We start from the raw sequence: 27,974 nt of genomic DNA on the forward strand, positions 1-27,974 counted from the left end.
CATCTGGAAGCACTTTTCCCCTCTCCTGTGCCCCTGTGGCACTTGAACAGTCACATTCCCTTTTCTCAGCCACAGTCCAGAGCAGTGCAGGGCCTGTACACCTTTGAGTTAGCCCTACTCCTTAGCACTTGCACTGAATGGGCATTTAACTAATGCTTGACTTATGAACTATGAACTTCAGAAATGGCTAATGAGCATTGAACTCCAGTTCTCTCACTGATGTTAGTGGAGATAAATTGTCCTCAAATATTTTAGAGAAAAATCACCAACAACCCAGCATTGATTGAAAAGGTAATCAAGAAAGGTAGCAAGGAAGGGATCAGAATAACTCTGTGATAACTTCAAATTCCATTTACTAAAGGTTTACATCTTCCTTTTCATTTTCTCTTTCATCCTAAGCCTGAAGAAAAAAACCTTAAATATTGGCTAAGTGTGAATTTATTAACAAAATAAAAGCTACTCCCTGATTTGTGCACTTTTCTTAAAGAAGCAGGAAGAGCTTCTTGGGAGCTGCCAGACGAGCCCCTGTGGGAGCAATTATTTTGTTACCTAACCTTGAGCAAATTGCTCAGTTTTTACATCTGTAAAATGAGAGAATAGAATTAGATGCTTTATTATACTCTGAATGTTTTACATGTTAGGACCATCGTCACATATTATCACTCATTTTGAATGTGTTGTTTTAAAATTTCTTAGCCATCCGGAAGTTTAAAATACTGTTCAGTAATTCTATGAGCAAGATCTCTCTTTGTCCAGTACTATTCTGGAAACCATTAGGAAGACTACCAAAATAATGTGACACGCATTTGATCTCATTCTTTTGGCCAAAAGAAAGAAGGGAAAGGAAGGGGAGGAGAGGGAAATTATTTGTTAATATGTTGGTAGCTGTAACAGTAATGTGCTTAGAAACAGTTCATAACAGTTTGCAAGAGCAGATTGTGAAAATTTCAGTTATTTCATGAACTGGAGGTTGAAATCAGCCATGACCCATAAAAGCATTTCACCAGGAATATGTTTAAAGCTTGCTATTCATTTTTAAATTGCAACTAAATGTTATAACCTGAAGTATTTACACCATGAAAGGCATCCCTGGTAAAGTTAACCAGTCATCCTTTCCAAGTTTGCCAAAGGCTTTTTTGTTGACTCTCTTGCATATAAACTTCGTAACAGTTTTAAGAAAAACTTAGTGCCTTAATTCTGATTGGCCTGTGTCCTCCAGGTGAGTCATTATCCCTATTGTAAAATTGAGTCTCATTCTAAAATGAAAATTCTCTCTCTGGATTTTTATAGATACAATTTAATTCGGCATAAAGTATATTGAATTTTATTCAGCATAAATTACAGAATACAAAACTCCAATAGCTGGTATTACTTTATAAAGCATTTGAATATTCAGTTGTATAAGAGAATAGTATCCTGATTGGTACTGTACATTAAATCTTCTGTGACATAGGAAAAAATAAAGGGTATTTAATCTCAGTCTCAAAAATAATGAATTATGATAATTCAAAATATTTCTGGTAACAGTCACATATAAGCAGATGTGAATGAATAACAACTCTCAGTTCTTCATCTCTGAAGAGCAAAAACAATGTCACCCAAAAATCTCTACAGCAAAAATTTACATTCATTTGAAAAATAGTTTAACTTTGGAAGAAGTTTTCTTTTTTTCCCTACATTTGAAAAAATAACTATTCACTCTATTTTCACTGACTAATGGGTAAATATCTACAAAGACTACCTTGGAGATAGTCTCTGATAGTCTTTGGAGATTTGTCTTACACATAAATTATTGACTTTATGTAAGCTTGAAAAAACTTTATATGAATGACAGCATGAAAGCTTTTTAAATATTTCTACAAATGAGCAAAATGAACAGGTCTCATTTCTCTTTTTTTATTAAAAAGAAATACTTGTCCAAATAAGTATTTGCCAAATAAGTAGTTGCCAAAAGCACTAGGTGATTAAAAGAGTGCAAGTGGGTTTTAATATTACTGGATCATGTAATATTCCAGGGTATATACAGAAAAACTATGGTTCAGGACATACTGAAGTAAAAGAAAATATTTTTTTCCTCCCTCTTAAATGGCACTTTATTGGTTTAAATTTTCTGAATCAGATTCATAGGCTGATAACAAATAATCCTCAAATAACAAATTCTCCTCATCCTAAAATGGAAACATAATATATAATTTTCCTGCTCAACCTGAAAAAGTTAACCATTTAATGTTCCACATCCGATGGTTGTGCTCAATAAAGGAATTGCTGTCACAGACAGAACAGTACTGATAATTAGCTTAAAGGAATGCTTAAAAATGGCTATTGTGTTTAAAACTCCATATTGAAATAAATTTAATTTTAACTCACCTTTGTTTCTTCTTAAGAGCTATTATTATGCTCATAAAAGATTTGCAAGCTCCATCTATTGTAATTCTGCCCTTGACACTTTAAAAAATGTACAAATTATATGGAATACATCATCATAAAGAATGATGTATTAAATGCTTAAAATATGTGTAGAAAATTTAGTAAGATATAGTACATGGAACATGCAAGTTTTATGTAATATATAATATAAGTGTACCTGTGTGTACATGTAAATACTTTTTGATTTGTGTATGTGTGAACTGATTTTACAGTTGCAAAAAGAAAACATTTTTGTTGTAGTGTTTGGAAAGCTAATTGACTTAGTCTATGAAGGATTTATCTAGGCTTATTTCTGTGCTCCTTAATTTTTGAAAAGTAGTAATACCCCTGATTTTGGAGAATTATCTTAAATCAAAGACTACAAATTAATTTTCATGATTCTAGAACCTGGAGGTTTTGATTAAGGGTTATTGATTTTTTAATGTATTAGTTTAGCTCAGAGCTATCCAATAGAAATATAACATAAGTCACATATGGAATTTTAAATTCTCTAGTAGTCACATTAAAACAAGTAAAAAGAAACAAATGAAATTAATGTAATGATATATTTTCCTTTATATATCCAAAGTGGTATATTTCACATATAATAGTTTTTAAATTGAGTTATGTGATTTTTTTTGTCCACACTAAAGCCTTGAAAATCCAGTGTGTAAATTTTACTATATTTTCTAATCTTTTATGTCTTTTAGATTTTGTGTCATAGAGAACTTACCCAGTTATTAGATTACTTTTTTAAAGTTTTCTCAGACTGTTTTTAATTTAATTGGGTGGGGAGGGTAGTTATAGTCTATATTCAAATGTTAAATCCACCTAGAATTCATTTTGGTATAAGATGTAAAGGATAGATTCAACTTTATCATTTTTTGCAGAACACTACCCAGTTGTTCCAATATCATATTTATTTGAAATGTCATCATTACTTCAAACCATATTTCTATTTGTATCTATTTCTGGACATTCTGTTCAATCCCATTGGTCTTTTAACACTCTGTTATCGATTGATGGGCAAGAATGAACTGTTTTAAGTACAACAGCTTTTGTTGCTTTTTTTCTTCTTCTTCTTTTTTAATGTCTTTTAATTTGGATACTGCCCTGTCCAGGCCCCGTTGCAGTTCTTTTTCAGATTATTCCTGGCCACCCTATTTGTTTATTTTTCCCCATGAACTTTACAGTCAGCTTCTTCAATTCCTCAAAACATTCTGTTAGTATTTTTATTGAAAGTATAGTATTTTTATTGAAAGTATATTAAATGAATAGATTAACAACTGTCAAAGAACATATTATACGTTTCTACTTGTTTTGTCATTGTGATTGTATATTCTTTAGTATTGTTTTAAAATTTTATTCAACTATATCTTCCACTTTTCTTTTTAAGTGTATTTCTACTGTTTTAAAAATGTTTTTTTCTATTACAGTATTTTATTCCACAAAAGCTTTTGACTGGTTGTTGTTTTTATATATCAAAGCTATTGATTTTTTCTTTGGCTACTTTCCTGAATTCTCATCAGCTGTAACAGTTGTTCCATTGATTGCTTTAGTTGACCAGTATACAATCTTAATACCTGCAAATAATAATAATCTTACTTTTGCTTTCCAGTGTTTATATCTTATTTCTTTCTCTGTTTCATTTGTCTTGGTTAGTAAGCAGTGACTATTTTAATAGAGCTCTATTATAGTCCAAAGACAAAATAGTCTTGATTTTTTTCCTACTTACGTCCTTAAAATAAATGTAATGAGAAAAACTGTGAAAAAAATAAACCATAACTGTATTGTGAATGGGGCAGCATTCACTTTATATAATGGATTATTTATGTGTTTGTTTTTTTTTGTGCCCATTTCTTCCTGCTTTTTCTATCATTTGGACTTTGAGATCTCCATCAGTATTGGTCTCAAAAATGTTTGATGAATGAATGATCATAAGATGAGCAAATTTATATCAATCTAGTGAAACTGCTTGGATGCTGACTCTATATTAAGCACAACATGAACAGAGTAGAGTATTCTTAAGGAGTTCACAGTCCTGTAAGAGTAAAAACAATACAATTGAGTGTGATGTGATCAGTGTAAACCATATATAGGGTATAGAAGCAGCATAGAAATGGGAGTAATTAATTCTGTTGGAAAATCAAAGGAAGAATCCAAAGGGAGGTGCTCTCTGAGACAGTTATAGAGGGATGAATCACTGGACAAATAAGGGAACGAAGAAAGCATTCTGGGCAGACGACATCATGGAGGTCTGAAACGGCTTACCTGTTTGTGTATTTATGAGCTGATATCGTTGGAGTATAACCTATGGGAAGAAGTAGGAGGAAAGAAAAATAGAAACTGGCATACGAAAAACCATTTCTGTTAGGCAGGAATTCTCAATTGAAGTGGGAAGCCAGCTGCTGCGGAAGAAAATATAGAATCACCTAGAAAGTCATTTTATAAACTACACTTTTCACCCCTATCGCATTCCCTTGTATGTTAACATTAAAGGGAATGTGGTTTATCTTGCAGGTGTGTTTGGGTGAAAGAGTTTGAGAACTACTAATGCAAGCAATAGGGAGCCAGTAAAGTGTGTTAAGGAGAGTATGACATCAGATTTGCCTGTTGGAATCTTCCTTTGATAACAAGTTGAAGGAGCCTTGAGGACTGGGGAGAGAATAGGCAAGGCTGTTCTCTCCCCTTTCAAAAGCTGCTACAATCGATAATGAAGCAAAATAATGTAGATCTGGCTACCAAGTGTCAGTGAAGATAATCCAAGGAATATATAGGAAATGGAATTGGTGGGATTTAGGAAGGGATTTGTGATACAAAGTGCTAACAAAGACAGAAAGGAGATACTCTGTATTGTTTTTAGCATTTTGACACAAAAAGAAATTATTTAGGAAGGAAGTTGATACTATTTACTAATACAGTCTGAACTTCCCACATTAGCAGGTGATTTTGATCATCTTTGTTCTCCATGACCATAAATATTTGAGAGTTGCTGGGAAGACAAGAAAAGTCATTTCCTAAGTGGCTATTGATTGTCACTCTGAAACATAAAAATGAGTATCACAGTTTGCTATGTCTAGGAATTCCAATCCTGTTAATGGCATGATTATTCTCTAAGATGTATTATTAGTGTTAGACATATATTAATTTAATTTTTATTTCCATGTTCTTTAGAATTCATTGAGAGGGCAGCCTTGTGGATGGCCCCGAAGCAAGCCTGATGGAACAAGATAGAACCAACCATGTTGAGGGCAACAGACTAAGTCCATTCCTGACACCATCTCCTTCTCCCATTTGCCAGACAGAACCTCTGGCTATTAAGCTCCAAAATGGAAGCCCATTAACTGAGAGACCTTACCCAGAAGTAAATGGAGACACCAAGTGGCAATCTTTAAAAAGTTATTACGGAATACCCCATGTGAAAGGAAGCCAGAATAGCCGTGTGAGTCCAGACTTTATACAAGAAGGTAGAGGGTATTCCAAGTGTCTGCAAAATGGAGGAATAAAACGTACAGTTAGTGAACCTTCTCTCTCTGGGCTCCATCAGAACAAGAAATTGAAACATGACCAAAAGGCTAATGGAGAAACAAAGAACTTCGGGGAAAGCCAAGAAAGAAATCCAGTCAAAGGCAGCAGTCAACCAAATGTCTCCGATTTGAAGGATAAGAGAGAATCTGTGAGCTCTGCAGCCCCAGAAAATGCAGTTAAAGATTTCACCCGTTTTTCAACAAATAACTGCAGTGGGTCTGAGAATACAGAGCTTCAGATTCTGAATGAGCAGGAAGGGAAAAATGCTAATTACCATGAAAAGAACGATGTATTACTTCTTAAAAATAAGTCAGTGCTAATGCCTAATGGTGCTACAGTTTCTGCCTCTTCCATGGAAAACACACATGGTGAACTCCTGGAAAAAACACTGTCTCAATATTATCCAGATTGTGTTTCCATTGCGGTGCAGAAAACCACATCTCACATACATGCCATTAATAGTGAGGCTACTAATGAGTTGTCCTGTGAGATCACTCACCCATTGCATACCTCAGGGCAGATCAATTTCCTACAGACCTCGAACTCTGAGCTGCCTCCAGAGCCAAATGCAGTGGTGACTGAGGCCTGTGGTGCTGATAATGTCAGTGAACCAGCTGCAATGCTAGGTACCTGTCCCTTTCAGAAACCAGAACAACAAAAATCAGCTTTTGAGATAAGCCCATCTCCTGAAGACAACAGTAATATCCAAGGAACCACAAAGCTAGTATCTGGTAAAGAATTCTGTTCAAGTTCCAGCAGCCATTTGCAGGCTCCTGGTGGCAGCTCTGAACGGTATTTAAAACAAAATGAAATGAATGGTGCTCACTTCAAGCAAAGCTCAGTGTTCACTAAGGATTCCTTTCCTGCCACTATCATACCACCATCAACGCAATTGCTTCTTTCTCCCCCTCCTCATCTTGGGGAGGTTCCTCAACTTACTTCAGAAGGAAAAAGCACTCTGAATGATGGCGTTTTGGAAGAACACCATCACTACGCCAACCAAAGTAATTCAACTCTTTTAAGGGAAGTGAAAGTTGAGGGTCAACCCGAGGCACCACCATCCCAGAGTCCTAATCCATCTACACGGGTAGCCAATCCCTCTCTGATGCTTCCAGAAAGGCTTCAGAATAATTGTGCTAACAAGAATGACATACGGACTCCAGGAACAATGATTGTTCCATTGTGTTCTGAGAAAACAAGACAAATATCAGAACATCTCAAGCATAAGCCACCAATTTTTGGTAGCAGTGGAGTTCCACAGGACCACTGCCAGCAGTTGATGGGACACAAAGATCAAGAGATTCTGCAGGGTCAAGACAAGGAACAAACACGAGATCTTGTGCTCCCAACACAGCCCTATCTGATGCCAGGATGGATTGAATTGAAGGCCCCTCACTTCCATCAAGCAGAATCCCGTGTAAAATATAATGAGGCATCACTGCGGTCAATTCTGCAGTATCAGTCCAACTCCTCCCATCAAATGACCTCCAAACAAGACACTGGAAATTCCAACATGCCTGGGGGGCGCCCAGGGCAAGTCTGCGTCCCGAAAATAATGCCGCCAGAGCAGAGGCCACAAAGATACCAAGATGAGGTGAACCAAGAGCAGTCTCAAGGTACAGTGGACCAACATCTCCAGTTCCAAAAACCCTCACTCCAGGTGCACTTCTCCAAAACAGACCCTTTCCCCAAAGCTCAAACGCAGTCACTGTGCGCCCCTAGATTTCATTTTCAACAAAGACCAGATTCCCAAACGGAGAAACCCATGCCCTCAACATTAAAGCAACACTTGAATCCACAGTCTTCAGAGACTGAGCCATTCTCAAACTCACACGTTTTACAACATAAGCCTCATAAGCAGGCAGTACAAACACAAACATCCCAGAATTCACATCTCCCTCAAAACCAGCAGCAGCAGCAGCAACAACAGCAGCAGCAAAAATTACACATGAAGAATAAAGAACAGATGTCCCAGACTTTTTCTTATCCCCAAGGCAACAGTGATCAGCAAAGAGAAGGATCATTCTTTAGCCAGATTAAAGTGGAAGAATGCTTTCGTGTTGAAAATCAGTATTCAAAACCAAGTGAGTTTCATACTCATGATTCTCAAATGGGATTGGAACACATACAGAATATGAATAGTAGAAATTCCCCCTATGGTCAGATCTTGAAATCAAATGGAAGCAAAGCGCAGATTTCTTGTTCAAACAACGCACACCAAGTTCAAGAAAATACAGAACAGACTATAAATTCTGAACTTTTTACAGGAAACAAGACCCAAAACTTGCATCACATGCAATATTTTCCGAATAATGTGACCTCAAAGCAAGAGGCTCTTCACAGGTGCTTTCAGGAACAAGAACAGAAGCCTCAACAAGCTTCAGTTCTACAGGGATATAAAAGTAAAAACCAAGATATGTCTGGTCAACAAGCTACGCAACTCGCTCAGCAAAGGTACCTGGTGCAAAACCAAGCAAATGCTTTCCCTGTACCTGACCAGGGAGGAAGTCACATTCAGACGCCTCCCCAGAAGGACATTCAAAGGCATGCTGCTCTAAGGTGGCATCTCTTACAGAAGCAAGAACAGCAGCAAAACCAACAGCTCCAAACCGAGTCTTGCCATAATCAGATGCACAGGCCAATTAAGGTTGAACCTGGATCGAAGCCCCATGCCTGTATGCAGCCCATGTCAGAAAACAAAACCTGGAAAAAGATAACTAAGCAAGAGATTCCACCTCCAAGCTGTGATAATGTGCAGCAAAGGAGCATCCTTGAGACCATGGAGCAACATCTGAAACAGTTTCAGGTCAAATCGTTATTTGACCATAAGGCTCTTACTCTCAAATCACAGAAACAAGTAAAAGTTGAAATGTCAGGGCCAGTCACAGTTTTAACCAGACAAACCACTGCTGCAGAACTTGAAAGCTCCACCCCAGCTGTAGAGCAGCAAGCAACTCCTTCTTCAGAAAAGACACCAACCAAAAGAACAGCTGGTTCTGTTCTCAATAATTTTTTAGAGTCACCTTCCAAATTACTAGATACTCCTATAAAAAATTTATTGGATACACCTGTCAAGACTCAATATGATTTCCCATCATGCAGATGTGTAGGTAAGTGCCAGAAATGTCCCAGGACACATGGTGTTTATCCAGAATTAGCCAATTTATCTTCAGATATGGGATTTTTTCTTTCTTTCTTTTTTTTTTTTTTTTTTTTTTTTTTTTTTTTATCTTGAGTCTGGCAGCAATTTGTAGAGGCGCATAAAAATTTGAAGCTTACATTTCTCGTCTCTTTAAATTACAAATGCTTGTGCTGTGCAAAATAGAACTTCACTTATATTCAGTTCTTCAGAAAAAATTAAAACAATTGTGCATATTCATTTCCTCCTCTATTCGAACCCTTTAAAATATAAAGTTGTCTGTTTTAGGCTAATCAATATATTTAACTCTCTATAGATCATCTTCTGAAGAGACAGCCAGGCAGTAAAAACTATTAAACTATTAAAATGAGAAAATAATTGCCATATGCAAACTAATGTAGGAGCTTTTTATATTTTTTAATTCAGGATTGAATGTATTAATAGTTTTACAAGATTAATTTCTAGATAAAAGAGAAATTATTAGCTTCAGTCTCAAAGAACTGGGAAACTACATTGCTGAAGTTTTGAATACTCATGAAGTTGCCTTCTCTCCATTTATACGCTTGAAATATTGTTGTTTATATTCATTTTGATTCTATTTTTAAAGTTTTATCTTTTTGATAGAAAATATGGCATTTCCTTTTTTAAAACACTTTTTGTTAAAATTCAAGATACGTAATAGATCTGTTGGATAAGGGAAACATTTTGCTGATGAATGCAGATTTTATACATATGTACGTATGGAGATCTTAATTATAGCTACTCAGCTTGGATACAGAAGACATTGAAAAAAACAAATGTCAAAGTAACGTGGCTAATGGGCCACCCACCCCATGTTGCTCCTCTTACAATGGGACCCCACACATTTTATAGAAGAATGGAGGGAGGATGACTACTGCCCCTTTGTGAGTGGTTAGTATTATTAGGTTGCCTCACTGGGCTAAAGTGCCACACATGTCATAGTTACTATTAGGTAAGTTATAATTGCCTTCACTCCCTTCTCCTGTCACTCTAACCCTTCCTGCCCTCCCTTTTCATCTCTAATAGTTTTCAAGAGCCTCTTCCTTTTATCTGACCCTCTCTCCAGTATTTTCTCTCATCATAACTTGTTCTAAAGTACATACAAATATTGGTCTGGATTCAATGTTTTTATTTTCAAAACAGAGTAAATAAATGTTGTGGAGAAACAAGAAGAGAAAAAGGTATCTTGACAATAAACTGAGCAATATCCTGGGGGTGAGATAAGACAGAACTTTTATTTTTAACCTATTAACATCCAAGTAGCAAGCAGGATTCTAGTTAGTTGTAAAAAAATTTTTTTTCCAGTTTAAAAAATTGGATTGTAGTTGATATTACATATAATATATTATAATTCCCACACTGTTTTCTTGTTTAGTTCCACTTATTTGCTATAAAATAATTTCTTATCCCATATCTGAAATGTAATTTAACATATTTTTATCCAACAGCCAGCATGTACATATACTTAATTATTTTGCACATTTTCTAATAGATTAGTCCATCAATTTGCTCATTTTAAAGAAAAAAAATGTGTAAAGTCACATTAGGGCCCTTAATGTGCAGTTGGGGGATAAGCTTTGTGGATGTAGGCTTTATATTTAGTATAATTGAGGTCTATAATAATAATCTTCTATTATCTCAACAGAGCAAATTATTGAAAAAGATGAAGGTCCTTTTTATACCCATCTAGGAGCAGGTCCTAATGTGGCAGCTATTAGAGAAATCATGGAAGAAAGGTAATTAACGCAAAGGCACAGGGCAGATTAACGTTTATCCTTTTGTATATGTCAGAATTTTTCCAGCTTTCACATACAAAGCAGTAAACAATTGTAAATTGAGTAATTATTAGTAGGCTTAGCTATTCCAGGGTTGCCAACACTACACACTGTGCTATTCACCAGAGAGTCACAATATTTGACAGGACTAATAGTCTGCGAGCTGGCACAGGCTGCCCACTTTGAGATGGATGCCAGAAAACCCAGGCATGAACAAGAACCAGCCAGCCAGCCTGCCAGGCACAAGGGTGCTGGCAAAGAGGGGCCCCACTCTGGCTCCCACTTGCGGATAAAGTGTCAAAGAGGAAGAGAGGGGAAAGGTGGTATAAGAAAGGAACCGTTGACTTAAATTCATCTAGAGTTGTAAAGGAGTAGCTACCTCGAAGGAAGTTGTTCCTTAGTATGAGCAAAGGGGCAAGTGTAATATACTGACTGGAAATGGAGACAGATTCTATTTACAGCTGCATTTTCTTTTTCACTGTCAGTCACAGGTATGCCAGTATTTACCTGAATCTACACAGTTACTCCTGCATGTAGAAGACTCTTAAGAGCGAGAGATAATCAATGCAGAGAGAGGCTTTCATATAGGTGTCCACAGCACTTGAGCTGTTACTACGCTAGGGTGCCTTTTCTTTAAGAGGTAGGCAGTGTTATCATTCAAATACATTAGGAGACATTCTGGACAGCAAGGGCATGTTCCGCATAATTCTTGCCCCATTTCCAAATGATTCATTTCTAAATTAGCATGTAGAAATTCACTAAATAATCATCTAGTGCCTTTTTTTATTATTAGCAAGTAGTAAGTAGTGTCTTGTAATAAGGGAAAATATAAACCATTTCTAGAACTATCCTGTATTTTCAGAATTGCTGGATACTCGTTAAGTTTCCAGCCATCGTTTTAATAATGTGAGAGATTCTTTGAGGAACAGTTCTAACTAAAATCTGTTATGATTCCCTAAGTTTTAAAATAGCTAAATTTAGTAAAGGACAAAAATCAAGTAGTGTATATCTTAGAAGACTGAATTTAGTAAACTTAAAAAAGTTTTGTGCTTTGTGAAATCATGTATCAAAAATAAGCTTTCCCATTAATGTCACCCAATGTAGAATTTCAAAATGGTTCGTTACAATTATCAGTATATTTTGATACTGAAGTAAAACAAGACTTAAAGTGGATTATCCAATTTGCTTGACTTAGACTTGTTTTTATTTTTAAAAAATAAATTAAACCATTCATTTCTCAGGATGTGGTCATAACATAAAATTATGCACAAATGTTCAGTGTTTTGGATGTCTCTTAGATTCATTTGCTAATTTTATGTGTGTGTGTTTCTGTGGATTTCTTTAAGGTTTGGACAGAAGGGTAAAGCTATTAGGATTGAAAGAGTCATCTATACTGGTAAAGAAGGCAAAAGTTCTCAGGGATGTCCTATTGCCAAATGGGTAAGTGTGACCTGACAAAGCTTTTGGTCTTCAGTCTTGGGTATTTTGATTCATTAATCTAACCCTGAGAATTGGGTTAACCACATCAAAGAATCACTTATACCAGTTAAAGGAATATTGCTTACAACTATTTTATCATGTATTATGTCCTAAGATAAAGGTAGATTAGTTTTAAAATCATGTGCTAACCATATTTAATTGAAAGAATTTAATGGTGAGGAGGAGGTCCATTCAAAGTGCCTGCTAAACGTATAATTCTCCCTGGAATGTGAAGAAGTGGTTCTTAATCTTTTACCTACCTTCAGTTAATCTTTATATTATCATTTATGAAAACCTTGAACTTTATGAAAGAGACCTGCATATTTTCCATCTAGCTCTGGCTTTAATCCCGGGAGCATTGCCCCCACTGTACTGGGTGTATAGTAGTCTGCTAAACACTGAGCAGGAGCAGTCTTTCATGTCTCTCGGTTCTGACCCCATGCTAAATCCCAGCTTTGTAGATGGGCAGCAAAAGGCAAGTTGCAGGTGGTGGTAAATGGCACCCTAACTGTGACCCAGACATGAACAGAATATACATACATAAATTAATGCTCTCATCTGCTGCAAGTGACCCTTGTTTTGTTTTGGTTGGGGTGGGGGGCGTTGGGGTGGAATGGTGACCCGCACAGGTGGTGCGCAGAAGCTGCAGTGAGGAGAAGCTACTGTGTTTGGTGCGGGAGCGAGCTGGCCACACCTGTGAGGCTGCAGTGATTGTGATTCTCATCCTGGTGTGGGAAGGAATCCCACTATCTCTGGCTGACAAACTCTACTCGGAGCTCACTGAGACGCTGAGGAAATATGGCACCCTCACCAACCGTCGGTGTGCCCTGAATGAAGAGTAAGTGAAGCCAGGGCCTCTCCTCTCTTTCCACTCATAGGAAAGCCTGATCATGGTTGGAGGGAAGACAGTTGAACCTGCATTTTCACATTTAGAAAATGGGGACCGAAATGTGTTCTTCACAGTGATGCAGTGATAGGAGGTTGTATTTGCGAACATGGACAGTTTGAGGTGATTTCATTAACGAATGCTTTGTACCTTCATACAGTAGAGCCGTTTGTTAGGAGCAGCCTGCTGGAAGGCTGAATGTCTGTACCCACGTGAACTCAGTCAATACCATAAACTTGAAAACACGTGTGTGTCCACTCGCTACATGACAACTCTTGTGTGAGCCTCGTCGCCACATTAGTAGGTAGTGACAGCACTTCTAAGTTGCAGTATTTGAAACAGAAAGTAAGTTTGGTGAGAAACTTTAGGATTTCCATGTCAAGGACCTTCATATATATAGCAAACATGAAAAGCAAGGCCTGTGGAAGTTACATAGAACCAAACTGATCTTTTGGTTTTTTTAAGAAAAGCTAAACTGATTTTGACTTCTGTTTAATCTAGTTCATTATTTCCACGATTGAAATCAAAATTGCTTCCATTTTTACTACTACTGAATAAGCGAGAATTTAGTGGCTATGCATATGTATTACTTTCCAGGCATATAAATATTTGGAATAGAACAGCAGGGTTATGCCGTTACATATATTCAGTGCATCCAAGTGTTAGTATGTTTCTGTTTGTGGATTTTGTTTGTTTTTAACCCTCTCAATTTATAGGAAGTTTAAGTCTTCACTTGGAGAAAGCTTCGTTATTATTACTATTATTATTATTATTATTACTATTATTCCTCTGCTATGCTATTCTTGTATAACATTCAAACAATATAGGAAAATTCACCATGCTACACTGAAATCCTACAATACTTATTTTATTCACAGTTGGTTCTAAAATAATTTTAATTTTGCATTTCTTCCTTTCGTCTCCTTTCCTCTGTGTTCACTAAACTACAAAATAGTTTACTGAGCTTATGGAAATACTATGCTGCTCATTGCAACATCTCATTATTAACCAAATTTGTTCTTTTGCTGGCTATTACTCTAACTGGCATGGTTTTACTAACTTTATGTTAACATAGGTTCTTTTCTCTGGGTCATGAGGTAGTGTAAATCAACTATAAATAATCTTTTTAGAAAAGTTACTTTTTTAGGAAGTGTTACTTGGCTTTCTATAGTAGATGTAATCTAAAAATGTCATGGTATGTACCTCACTTCCATAAATTCACTTTTACAGATGATATGGTGGAAGGTAGAAGTTGCTGATTCATAACACATGACTCATAAACTTATGATGGACTGCTTTAGGTATAAAATAATATTCAGTTTACCCTAATGTCCCTTCTTCCTCCTTTAAAAATGTTCTCCTTTAACCAGAATGAAAATTGAAGTTAAGGCATGTTGCGCTCATGTTGGTAATAGTCTTTTTCTAAGAAATTCAGTATACTTCTGTGTTTTTTTGTTTGTTTGCTTTTGTTTTTTAACTATGACTTGTGCCAAGAACAGCGGATAATCTCACATTGGGGCTGCTGACTCAGTTTAAGGTTCAAGGGCCGTGTGAACCTCTTCACTGAGTCCTTACCAATCCCAGTGCCCACACGCACCATAGCCACCCACTGTGAGTCTCAGGAAAGAACTCTGAGAGCAGCTTTCAGTGGGAAAGTCAAAAATGGAGTTTTACATTTCCTTTGAGCCAAACCAGCTGTTTCTCCTTTAAAGATTTCCCTTTGAGATTTCCATTTTATGACTAAGCCTAACCAATATTTTTTTGGCAAGTAAGAGTTGTGGGAGTATATCTGTCATTATAAGAAAGTCAAAGCCAGAAATGCCTTCTGCCATGCTGGGTGATATTGAAGTTTTAAAGAAAGTTCATATAAAAATTTTCAAGCATTACGTAAATGGAGAAGTGTAGTATAACGAATCCCCATGGGCCCATCACACAGCTTCAGTATTTGTAAACATTTTACCAATACTGTTTCACTGACTTTTCCCCATACTTCCTACCCCACTCCATCCTCACAGGTACTGTATCATCTCACCTGTGGACACTTCAGTGTGTGTATCTAACAGATGAGGACTTTTGTTTTTTCTTTTTTTACAAAAACTTAGTCGCAGTGTCATTATCATTCATCTTTGAATTGACAATGATTCTTTAATATTGTTTGATGTTCAGATCATGTTCAAATTCCAATTGGATCCTTTTCCAAATAATAAGTGAGTGAATGAATGAAGGAAGGAATGAATGTAAAAAGATATTGAGAAGAGTCCATACTTTGCATTTGATTGAGGGCTTTGAGCAGAGTGGTCCCAGTTCATACCTGTCTAGCATAATTGTTACTCGAACTTTCTTTCGTTCTCAGAAGTGTCCCAGTTTGGAAGATAAGTTATATGATTCACAAACCTCTTTTATATATATATATATATATATATATATATATATATATATATATATATATATATATATATATATATATATATATAGTTCCTCCTCTCTTTTTTATGAATGTATTTGTTAAAGAGATTGTATCATTTGCTCTGTAAGATTTCCCACATTCTGAAATTGGCTGATTGCACAGTTGTTTTATTTAACTTGCTCCTCTATCCCCAGTGTCGTCTTCTGTACACTCGTAGTTAGAGACTTCAATAAGTTCCATATGTATACATGTATGTACATATTGGCAAAAATGCTTCATAAGTGGTGATGAAGTAATCCTAGTTCTTACCCGTGAAGAGGGACATACGTCTGCTTTGTTCCATTTCTAGTGATGGTAATAGTGTTCAGTTAGTTTAGGAGTTGTCAGCTTGATTCATCAATCATACAGTTTCCCAGAAAACTTTCACTTAATGGTGAAAGCATCCACTGATGATCATTGCTTGTTTCCATTATTTTGTTAAGAGTTTACAAATTGATAATCTTGTTTTTGATGTTGCATGAATTTAATTGTTACATACATTTAATTTATTTTGCTAGGTTTTCTATACTTACATAAGTTTGAATAAGTAGTCTAATTCTTAATTTTTGTCACAAGTCCAAAGGTTGAGAATGTTTTTAAAAATCTGTTATGTCCATGAATTTTTTTATTACAATTGCTCCACTGATTTGTCCTTTAACCATGAGCCAAATTCTGTGCCATGTTAAAATGAGGCTGCCCTGCCAATTCTAACAATATTTGAAAGCCCCCTAAAGAAATAAAAAAGCCTGTTGGTAGCCACTTCATGTAGGAAACCACTTTGAAGTCACTCCAACTTGTTTTGTAGATATATTTTTGAGACATAATCCATATACCGTAAAATTCACCCTTTTAAAGTATACAGTTCAGTGGTTTAGTATAGTCACAAAGTTGTACAACATTTTCATCACTCTCAAAAGAAAACCCCATACCCATTAGGCAGTCACTTCAAATTCTCCTCTCCCCTAAATGTCAACTACTAATCAACTTTCTGTCTCTATAGATGTACCTATTCTGGGCACTTCATATTAGTGGAATCATACAATATTTGGCCTTTCTGTCTGGTATCTTTTACTGTGCATAATGTTTTAAAGGTTCATCCACATCATAACATTAATCAGTACTTTATTTCTTTTTATGGCTGAATAGAGTCCGTTATATATATAGACCATATTTTCTTTATCCATTTTTCAGTTAAGGGACATTTGGATTGTTTCCACTTTTTGCTCATTATGAATAATGCTGCTATGAAAACCTGTGTAAAAGTTTTTGTATGGTCATACTCTTTCAGTTCGCTTTGGTACATACATAGGAGTGATATTGGTGGTCATATGGTAATTCTAATGTTTAACTTTTTGAGGAACTAACGGTTTTCCAAAGCAGCTTCACCATTTTTCAATGCTACCAGCAATATATGGAGGTTCCAGTGTTTTTCCATCCTCACCAAAACTAGTTATCATCTGTCTTTATTATTATAGCCCTCCCAGTGGTTGTGAAGTGTATCTCCTCATGGTTTGGATTTTCATTTCCCTAATGACTTATGATGTCAAGCATTATTTCATGTGCTTTTCACCATTCATATGTCTTTTTTGGAGAAATACCTACTTAAATCTTTGCTCATTTTTAAACTGTTTTTTGAGTTGTAAGAGTTATATTCTGGATACTAGAACATTATCAGCTACATGGTTTGCAGATAGTTTTTCTTACTCTGTAGGCTGTCTCTTCAGTTTCTTGACAATGTCCTCGAAGCACAAAAGTTTTCAGTTTTGATTAAATCAAACTTATCTGTTTGTTAAATTAATTGCTTGTACTTTTAGTGTCATATCTGAGAAAACATTGCCTAATTCAATGTCTTGAAGATTTACACCAACGTTTTTTTCTAAGTGTTATAGTTTTAGCTCTTAACCTTTAGTTCTTTTATCACTGTTAATTTTATGATATGACATGAGTCCACTTCATTCTTTAGCACGTAGCTATCTAGTTCTGTCAGTACTATCTGTTGAAGAGACTGTTTTCTCCTTCATTGAATGTTTTTTTCACCCTTGTTGAAAATTAATTGACAAAGATGTATGGGTTATTTTGATCTTACTTCTATTTGATTAATATACATATCTAGTCTTAAGCCAGTATTGATTACTGTAGTTTTGTAGTGAGTTTTGAAATTGAGACATTTTAAGTCTTCCAACTGTTTTTGTTTTATAAGACTGCTTTGGCTACTCTGAGTCCTTTTCGTGTCCCTATGAATTTTAGGATCAACTGTCAATTTCCCCATCTGGGATTTTGACAGGAATTCTGTTCAATCAGTAGACCAATTTGGGGAGTATTAACATCTTAACATTTTCTTCCAATTTATTAACACAGATGTTTTCACATTTATTTAGGTCTTTAATTTCTTTCAGTGATGTATGCTTTTCAGTGTACAAGTTCTGTACTTTTTAATTTTCTAAATATTTTATTCTTTTTTGATGCTATTTTAAATGAAATTATTTTGATTTCATTTTTGGATTGTTCATTGCCACTATACAGTCATACAGTTGATTTTTATATATTAACACAGTATCCTGCAAACTTACTGAACTAGTTTATTAGTGCTATTTTTTTGTAGATTCTTTTGAATTTACAGCATTTAAGATCATATCATCTACAAATAGAGATAGTTTAATTTCTTCCTTTCCAATCTTTATTTCTCTTGCCTAATTTCCCTGGTTAAAACCTACTACTAGATACTGAACAGAATTGGCAAGAGCAAAAATCTTTGTCTTGTTCCTGATTTTAGGGGGAAAACTTTCAGTTTTTCACCATTAAATATGATGTTACCTGTAGTTTTTGTTGTTGTTTTCTGTTGATGCTCTTTATGAGGTGGAGAAAGTTTCTTTCTGATCCTAGTTTGCTTGGTAATTTTTTATCATGAATGGGTGTTGGACTTTTCTCAAATGCTTTTTCTGCATCTAGTAAGATGATCATGAGGTTCTCATCCTTTTAGTTTGTTGATTTCTTTCTCTTTTTTTGTGTGTACATTGCATCACAATGCATTTCTGGGATAAATCTTAGTTGGCCATAATATATAATTTTTTATATGTTGGTGGATTCTCTTTGCTGGTATTGTATTGAGGATTTTTGCATCTATATTGATAAGGAATATTGGTCTGTAGTTTTCTTGTTATATTTTTCTTTTTGGTATCAGGGTAATGCTGGCTTTATAAAATGCATTAAGAAGTGTTCCCTCTTCTATTTTATGTAAGAATTTGTAAAAGATTTGGGCTAATTCTTTAAATGTTTGGTGGAATTCACCAGCAAAGTCATATACTCCTGGACTTATCTTTATGACGTTTTTGATTACTAATTCAATTTTTTAATTTGTTGTAGGTCTAGTCAGATTACCTATTTCTTTTTGAGGCAGTTTAAGTACTTTGTCTTTGTAGGAATTTGTCCATTTCGTGTAGGTATCTAAGTTGTTGATGATTTGATGATTGCTGCAGTATTCTCTTATAATGCTTTTTATAAGTTCAGTAGTATTGTCCTCTTCTTCATTCCTAATTTTAATAATTTGGGTCTTTTCTCTTTTTTTCTTAGTCTAGTTTTGTCACTTTCGTTGATTTTTTTTCAAAGAACTAACCTGATTTCTTTTATTTTTCTCTATTGTTTATCCTGTAATCTTTAGTATTTTCTTCATTCTGCTTGCTTTGGGTTTAGTTTGCTCTTTTCCTAAATTTCTTTTTTTTTTTTAGATGTTTAAAGCTATAAATTTCCCTCTAAGATTTCTACATTGCATTAAATTTTGACATGTTAACTTTTCATTTTCATTTCTCAAAAAATGTTCTCTACTTTTCCTTATTTTTTCTTTGACTCACTGATTATTTAGGAGTGTATTATTTCCACAAATTGATTAATTACCTAACTCTGCTTCTTGTCATCCATAATTTTATTCCACTGATAACAGAGAACATAGTTTGCATTATTTTGACTATTTTAAATTTAGCTGGACTTGTTTTATGATCTGATAAAGTCTATCCTGGAGACTGTTCTATGTACACTTGAGAAGACTGCTGTTCTTTGGTGGAGTGTTCTCTAGATGTCTATTAATTCTATTTGACTTACAGTGTTTTTCATCTCTTCTATTTTCTCCTTGATTTTCTGTGTACTTGTTCTAGCCATTATTGAAAGCAGGCTATTGAATTATCTATTTTTCCCTTTAATTCCGTCATTTTTTACTTCACATATTTTGGTGCTCTGTAGGTTCATATGTGTTTACAATTTTTACATTTTCTTGATGGATTGGCCCTTTTATTATTGTAAAATATACTTGTTTGTTGTACTTATTATCAAGACAATAATATTATCTTAAATTCTGTTTTGTCTGATACCAGTTTAGCTACTCCAATTTGGTCACTATTTGCACATCTCTTTCTCCATCCTTTTATTTTCAGCCTGTTTGCATCTTTGAAACTAAAGCATGTGTCTTGTAGGCAACATATAATTGGATTGTGTTTTTTAATCCATTTATTCAGTCTCTGCCTTTTAATTTTATTATTTAATCCATATACATAAAATGTCATTACAAATGAAGCTGGATTTATGTCTGTCGATTTACTGTTGTTTTCTATATGTCTCTTTTATTTATCTGTTCTTTGATTACTGCTTTATTTTTTATTCAATAGATATTTTCCAGTGTACCATTACAATTTCCTTATCATTTCATTTTTTGTAAGTTATATTTTTAGTGGTTGCCCTGGAGGTTTCAGGTAACATCTTAACTTATAACAACCTAATTTGGAGTAATACCAATTTAATTACAATAGTATACAGAAACTTTTTTTCCTACATAGCTCCATTCCCTCCTCTTCTGTTGTTCTATTATTGTTATACAAATTATGTTTTATACATTGTGTGTGCATTAACAGCTTTATAATTATTGCTTCATGCAGTTGCCTTTAAATTAAATAGAGGAAAAAGTTAAAAACAAAAAAACACATACATAAGGTTTGTTCGTTTACCTGTGTTTTTACTTTTACTGGTGTTCTTTGTTTTCATGTGGGTTCAAGTTACTGTCAGGAATAGTATCCTTCCTTTCATCCTGTAGGACTCCATTTAGTATTTCTTGTAGGGCAGGCCTAATAGCAATAAATGCTCTCACACTATTTATCAAGGAATTTCTTAACTTATGATTTATTGTTGAAGGGTAGTTTTACTAGATATAGAAATTCATAGTTGACAGTCTTTTACTTGCAGCACTTTAATATGTCATCCAGTGCCTTCTAGTCTCCATTGTTTCTGATGAGTTATTAGCTGTTGAAACATCAGCATATTGAAACTGTTGTACATGATGAGTTACTTTTCTTTCTTGCTGCTTTCAAGATTTTATCTTTCTCTTTGGCTTTTAACAACTTGATAATGATGCTTCTAGGTATAGAGAACTTTGTTTGCAGTTGGTTGAGCTTCTTGACTATGTGGATTAATGTTATTCATCAAATTTGGGAATTTGGGGTCCATTGTTTATTCAAATAGTCTTTCTGTTCCATACTGTCTTACTCTCCCTCCTTTATTTCAGGAATTCTCAGTGTGCATATGTTGGTATGCATAAATGAAAGCTATTGGTTTTCAAGGCTGTTGGGGACCATAGGAATAGGTCAAATTAAAACACCACAAGACTTACTCTTCTTATGGAAATTCCATTGCTTTTCTTGAATGAATGCTCCTGGAAAGCTGTGAGCCTTTTGTTAATTTCCAGATTTCTCAAAAGTTGATTCTGACAATATTTACCACTATTCTCATTGCTTTTATGGTGGAGAGAACGCTCAGAGATTCTTATTCTTCCATCTTTGCTGACATATGTAAAATGATAAAATTTCTAATTGTAACATTCTTTTTGTATTTATTAGTTGGAATTCTTTAAAGAACTTCTCATTACTAACTGTTAGGGTACCATTAAATATAGCATGTAAACAAATGACAGAATAAATTTCATGGTATATTTAGCTGTGAAACTTCCAAATAGTGATTTGGTGCTTTAGTAATCATACAAAAATGATTAACTAGTTCTCTCTTTTTGTTATCATTACTAACTCATGGACTTTAACTTATGTTCATTTTCATGAGAAATGATATTTAGAGATCAGAATCTGTGTCCAAATGTGCTCATTGCTACTGGATATTGCATTTGGGCATTTTTAGTGGGCACACATAGGAAGTAGTTATCTTTTAGAAAGAGAAAATTTGAGCTTTTTAGCTCAAATCATGAGTTCATGCCATCATTTCCTACATAGTTAAGATTACAGGATATTTTACTTATCTTTTACACTTCTCTTTTATCTTACACTGAAATTATTGTGCTTTCTTTGACGTTACAAGATCTCATGTCACAATATAGAGAGGTAATTTCAAAATAACATTATTACTACTAAAGACTGTTGATGTTCAATGAGGTCAGGAGAGCAATGCATGAACAAAATGAGAATTTCAACAGAGAAAATATTAAAATGTACCAAACAGAAATTACAAAACTGAAGAATAGATAAATAAATTGAAAATTTTACTGTAGGAGTTCCGCAGTAAAAAAAAAAGAAAGAAAAGAAAGAAAAGACTCACTGAAATTAAAAAAAAAAAAAAAAGCAGGGCACAGGGCAGTAGAATGTATCCAATCAGAGGAGAAAAACATGAAAAAGAGTGAAGACAACTGAAGGGATTTAGTGGACACCATGAGGACCATTAAAGGGGTCCTAGAAGAAGAGGAGAGAAAGGGACAGAAATCTATTCAAAAAAATAATATGTTGAGACAAACATGCCAAAACTTTTGGAATGCAGGAAAAGTAGTTCTAAGAAGAAACTATTATAAATACCTACATTTAGGGAAAAAAAGATCTCAAATAGCTTTACATCTCCAGGAACCTGATGAAGAACAATAAACTAAGCCCAAAGTTAGCAGAAGTAAGGAAATAACAAGGATCAGAGTGAAAAGAAATGAAATAGAGACCAAAAAGAAAATAGAAAAAAATGAATGCAACTAAGAGCTTTTTTAAATAATGGGGGAAAAAATAGAGAGAGGGGGAGGACTCAAATATTCACAATAATAAGTGTAAGACAAGACATTACAACTGATACCATGCCAATACAAAGGATCATAGAGAATATTATGAACAGTTATATACCAACAAATTGGAAGAAATTGATACATTTTTAGAAACATAAAACTTACCAAAACTGAATCATGATGAAATAGGAAATCTTAACAGACCAATTACTAGTAAGGATATTGAATCTATAATCAGAAACCTCATAAGAAAGAAAAGTTCAGAACCAGAGGGTTTGCTTCAATAGTGAATTCTACCAAACATTTAAAGGTGATTTAACAGTAGTCCTCCTCAAACTCTTCCAACAAATTGAAGAGCAGGGATGACTTACAAACTCATTTTACAAGGCCGGCCTTACCCTGATACCAAAATTTGATACCAAAATCATGGACACTACAAGAAAAGAAAATTACCAGCCAATAACCCGGATGAACATAGATGCAAAAGTCTTCAAGAAAATATTAATGAACCAAGTTCAATAATATATTGAAAGGATCATATACCGTGATTGACTGGGATGCAAGAATGGTTCAAAATACCCAATCAATCAATGCAATACTCCATATAACGAAATGAAGGATAAAAATCATATGATCATCTTAATAGATGCAGGAAAAGCATTTCACAAAGTTTAACATCCTTTCAAGAGAAAAACACAAAAAAAACTGATTATAAAAAGAATGTACTTCAACATAGTAAATATGAAAATGCCACAGCTAATATCATACTCAATGATCAAAAGCTGAAAGTTTTTTCTCTGAGATCAGGAACAAGACAAAAATGGCTCCATTCATCACTTTTATTCAACATACTACTGGAAATACTAGCCAGAGTAATCAGGCAAGAAAAGGAAATAAAAGGCACACAAATTAGAAAGGAAGAAGTAAAACCATCACTATTGGCAGATGACATGATATTATACTGGAGGTGCCAAAAAATGTACATGAGTGGACACTTTGGTCTGTGTTGCTCAAGCAGTTCACCATAAACAGAAGTTTCTAGATGCTGATGGTAACCATTTTGAGTGCCTCTTATAATTGCAGAAGTCAAACGTGACTTGTATTCATCTTTTGTAATTGGTATATGTTGAATATTACCATTTTAATAGTTTTCCTTTCTTAAAATTTATATACATTTTTTGGCACCATCTATATACAGAAAACCCTAAAAATTACCTTTTAAAAAACTTATAATAAACAAATTCAATGAAGTGTCAGGATACATCAATATACAAAAGTCAGTTGTGTTCCTATACACTAACAATGAATTAACAGAAAGAGTAATTAAGAAAGCAATCCATTTATAATATCATAAAATGAAATAAAATACCTAGGAATAAATTTAACTAAGGAGGTGAAAGATATGTGCACTGAAAACTCCTGCAGTGAACACTGTGCACGTGGGGTTTGGACGTAACTGAATGTAGTACTCCCTGGTCACCATATTTAAAGAGTTTCTGTTCTGTTTATGCTGAAAACTTAACTCTTGCAAAAAAAGCAAAAATAAAAAAGAGAGAGAGAGAGAGACATTAATGAAAAGGTACTGAAGAAGACACAAATAAATGGAAATATAGTCTGTGTTCATGGCTTGGAAAAATTAATATTCTTAAAATGCCCATACTATTTAAAGAAATCTATATATTCAGTGCAATCCCCATCCAGTTTTCAGTGGCATTTTTCACAGTAATAGGAAAAAATCATCCTGAAATTTGTGTGGAACTAAAAAGGACCCTGAATAGTCAAAGCAATCTTGAGAAGAAAGAACAAATCTGGAGTCATCACACTTCCTGAATACAAACTATATTACAGAGCTCTAATAATCAAACAGTATGGTGCTAGCCTCAAAAGACACATAGATCAACAGAACAGAATACAGAGCCCAGAAATAAGTTCATGCAAATATGGTCAACTAATATTGACAAAGGAGCCAAGACTATAGAGTGGGGGAAGGATAGTGCCTTCAATAAACGGTGATGGGAAATCTAGATATCACATGCAAAAGAATGAAATTGGACCCCTGTCTTATACTATACACAAAATTCAACTCAAAATGGATTATGGTTTTGAACATATGACCCAAAACTGTAAAACTCCTAGAAGTAAGCATAGGAGGTGTGGAGGGAGAAGAAACTTTCCTCCATCATTCTAGATTCTTCTATGTTGTCTAATAATTGAATTGACATGAGACAGATTAACAAGAGAAAATAACCAACTTAAACTCCACATACATGAGTCAGAGACAGAAAGGAAAAGTGTTAAATCACCTTGGGGCTTCAGAACACAGGAAGATGATTTGTACAACAGACCATAAGAGCAGATGTTCAGTAATTAGAAGTTTGCCCTGCTCTATGTATAAGTCATAAAAATTATTTCTGGTGATAACTCTTGTTATGGGCAAGTGCCCTAATTTAAATTCTTTAAGGGAGAGATAAAAATTTCTTGTGAGCCCACAAGATCTTTATTGCCTTTCAAAATAATTCACATGCCAAAGTTGCACATCTTGAGAAGTTCCGTTTTGAATCCCTTCAGGGATAAGTTTCTTGACATTGGTCTCGACAATGATTTTTGGATTTGACAACAAAAGCTAAGACAACAAAAGCCAATTAAACAAGTGTGACTACATCAAACTAAAAAGCATCTGCACAGTAAAGGAAACCGTCAACAAAATGAAAAGGCAACCTATGGAATGGGAGAAAATGTTTGCTAACCACATTTCCAATAAGAGATTAATATCCAAAATGTACAAGGCATTCATAGAACTCAATGGCAAAAAAACAAAAACCAATTTGGGCAAAGGACTTGAATAGAAATTTTTGTTTACAAGACATACAAATGGCCAATAGGTACATGAAAAGTGCACCTCATCACTAATCATCAGGGAAATGTAAATCAAAACCACAACGAAATATCACTTCATACTTGTTAAGATATCTATTATCAAGGAAAATAACAGATAACAAATGCTGGCAAGAATGTGGAGAAAAGGGAAACTCATACACTGTTGGTTAAAATGTAAACTGGTATAGGCACTATAGAAGAAAACAGTATGGAGATTCCTCTAAAAACTAAAAATAGAACTACCATGTAATCCAGCAATCCACTTCTGGGTATATGTCTGAAGGAAATAAAATCATTATCTTAATGAGATACCTGTACTCCAATGTTCATTGCAGCATTATTCAGAAAAACCGAAGTGTGGATACAACCTAAGTGGCCATTAACTGATAACGGGTAAAGAAGATGTATTTGTGTACGTGCGTGTGCGTACACATGCGTGCACGCACACACACACACACCATGTATATGCAAATACTATTCAGCCTTAAAAAAGGAAATCCTGATGTTTGTGACAACATGGGCAACCTGGAGGGCTTATGCTAACTGAAATAAGCTACAAAGAGAAAAACAAATACTGCATAGTGTCATTTATGTATGGAATCAAAACCAAAACAAATGTTGAACTCATAGAAACAAAGAGTAGAAAACTGGTTCCAAGAGGCTGAAGAGCAGGGGAACTAGGGAGAGGTTGATAAAAGGATACAATCTTTCAGTTATAAAACGAATAAGTGCTAAGGATCTGATGTATAACATGGTGAGTATCATTGATAAACTGTATGATATGTTTGAAATTTCCTAAGAGCGTAGATCTTAAATGTTCTTTCCACACACACAGAATGTTAAATATATGAAATAAAGGATGTGTTAACTCGATGGAGGAATCCTTTCATGAAGCATATATATATCAAACCATCACTTTGTATACTTTAAATATCTTTCAACTTTATTTGTTAATTATACCTCAGTAGAGCTGAAAAAAATACGTGCTGAATATAGTTCTTCTAGTGTGTTGTTTTATCATGTTTTGTTTTGGTTTTTTGCTTGTCTGCTATTGCTCTTAGGATATATTTGACTTGGCCTGTAAAGCTTCAATACTATATTATAGCTAAATACTAGAAAGCACTCAAATCCCCATCAATAGTAGAATGGTTAATTTGTGGCATGTTTACATGATGGAAAATTGTACTTACTGAATAAAGTACAACACATGCAACAATATGGATTGATATCTCAAACGTAATGTTGAACAAAAGAAGCAAGACACAATTAAGCTTATACTATACAATTCCATATACATATGTGTGCTTGTATATGTGTGTGTATCTGTATGTACATACACAGTTTGCCTATTTTTGTACTATATATTTAACACTAGTATTTTTAGTGTTTTTATACTAATAGGCAAAACTATATATATATACATATATAGGTATACATACACATACACACTATAGTATCGGTAGGTATATAGTATCCTATATGTAGTATAAAATAGACAAAGTTGTGTGTGGGTGTGTAACAAAATAGGCAAAACTAATCTCTTCTGATAGAGTTACTGTTAAGGGGACAATGCCTGGAAGGAAGACATTAAGAGGAAATTCTGGGGTGCAAGTATATGTTTTGTTTCTTTGTTGGGATGCTACTCAGGTATTTCATTTGTGAGTATTTGCAAGCTGTAAAATTATGTGTACTTTTCTATGCATTATATTACAAAAACTTTGCTTAAATTGTGTTTTAAAGTCAATTAAATAGTTATTTTCTGATAGTGATTATGGCACAACGTAATATAAGGTTAGATTAGACGTCATTGAAAACTGATTTGCACTCATTTATTACGTGTTGACACCCAGAATATGAAATTGGCGTCCTAGGTAAGGCTATCCATAGCTATAAACTTGGTTCTTTGATTTCTCAGGAGAACCTGTGCCTGTCAAGGGCTGGACCCAGACACCTGTGGTGCCTCCTTTTCTTTTGGTTGTTCGTGGAGCATGTATTACAATGGATGTAAGTTTGCCAGAAGCAAGATACCAAGAAAATTTAAGCTGCTTGGGGATGACCCAAAGGAGGTTTGTTTACTTCTTGATATGTAATCTCTTTATTTTCATTGATGAGATCATATGATGAGAATTGATGAGCTCAGGTGAAAAATATGACATGCCCCATTAAACACTCATTAACAAAGAATTTCATATTGGAGATGAATCAACAAAATTTTTGCTAAACTGTAGATACATTATAATAATTTATTAAGTTAGCATAATAACCATGTTATGCCAAAGTAATAGATACAATCTGAGCAACATAAACTCTTCTTACCTATGGGCCTTTTATATTTTTTCCTTATCTTTTATGTTAATTGCAGAGTTTTAAACAGCTGTTATTTCAGTATTAAA

The 27,974-nt window shown here is 34.5% G+C and overlaps 1 protein-coding gene across 3 annotated transcripts in view; it reads left to right on the forward strand.

The window, feature by feature from the left end:
• The window catches only part of TET2 (tet methylcytosine dioxygenase 2), a 107,884-nt gene that overhangs the window by 59,120 nt on the left and 20,790 nt on the right, over positions 1–27,974 (forward strand). The window contains exons 3-7 of one of the 3 annotated variants that reach the window (XM_081062345.1): positions 5,581–9,044; positions 10,740–10,830; positions 12,216–12,309; positions 12,978–13,186; positions 27,497–27,647. In XM_081062345.1, the coding sequence (XP_080918471.1) occupies positions 5,627–9,044; positions 10,740–10,830; positions 12,216–12,309; positions 12,978–13,186; positions 27,497–27,647 (3,963 nt within the window). In that variant the 5' untranslated portion in view covers positions 5,581–5,626. Of the gene's footprint in view, positions 1–5,580; positions 9,045–10,739; positions 10,831–12,215; positions 12,441–12,977; positions 13,187–27,496; positions 27,648–27,974 lie in introns of those variants that run through there. The other 2 variants (XR_013994158.1, XM_081062346.1) reach the window with 2 other exon arrangements.

The sequence above is a fragment of the Rhinolophus hipposideros genome (assembly GCF_964194185.1).
Source record: "Rhinolophus hipposideros genome assembly, chromosome: 1".
Classification (NCBI taxonomy): Eukaryota; Metazoa; Chordata; class Mammalia; order Chiroptera; family Rhinolophidae; genus Rhinolophus; species Rhinolophus hipposideros.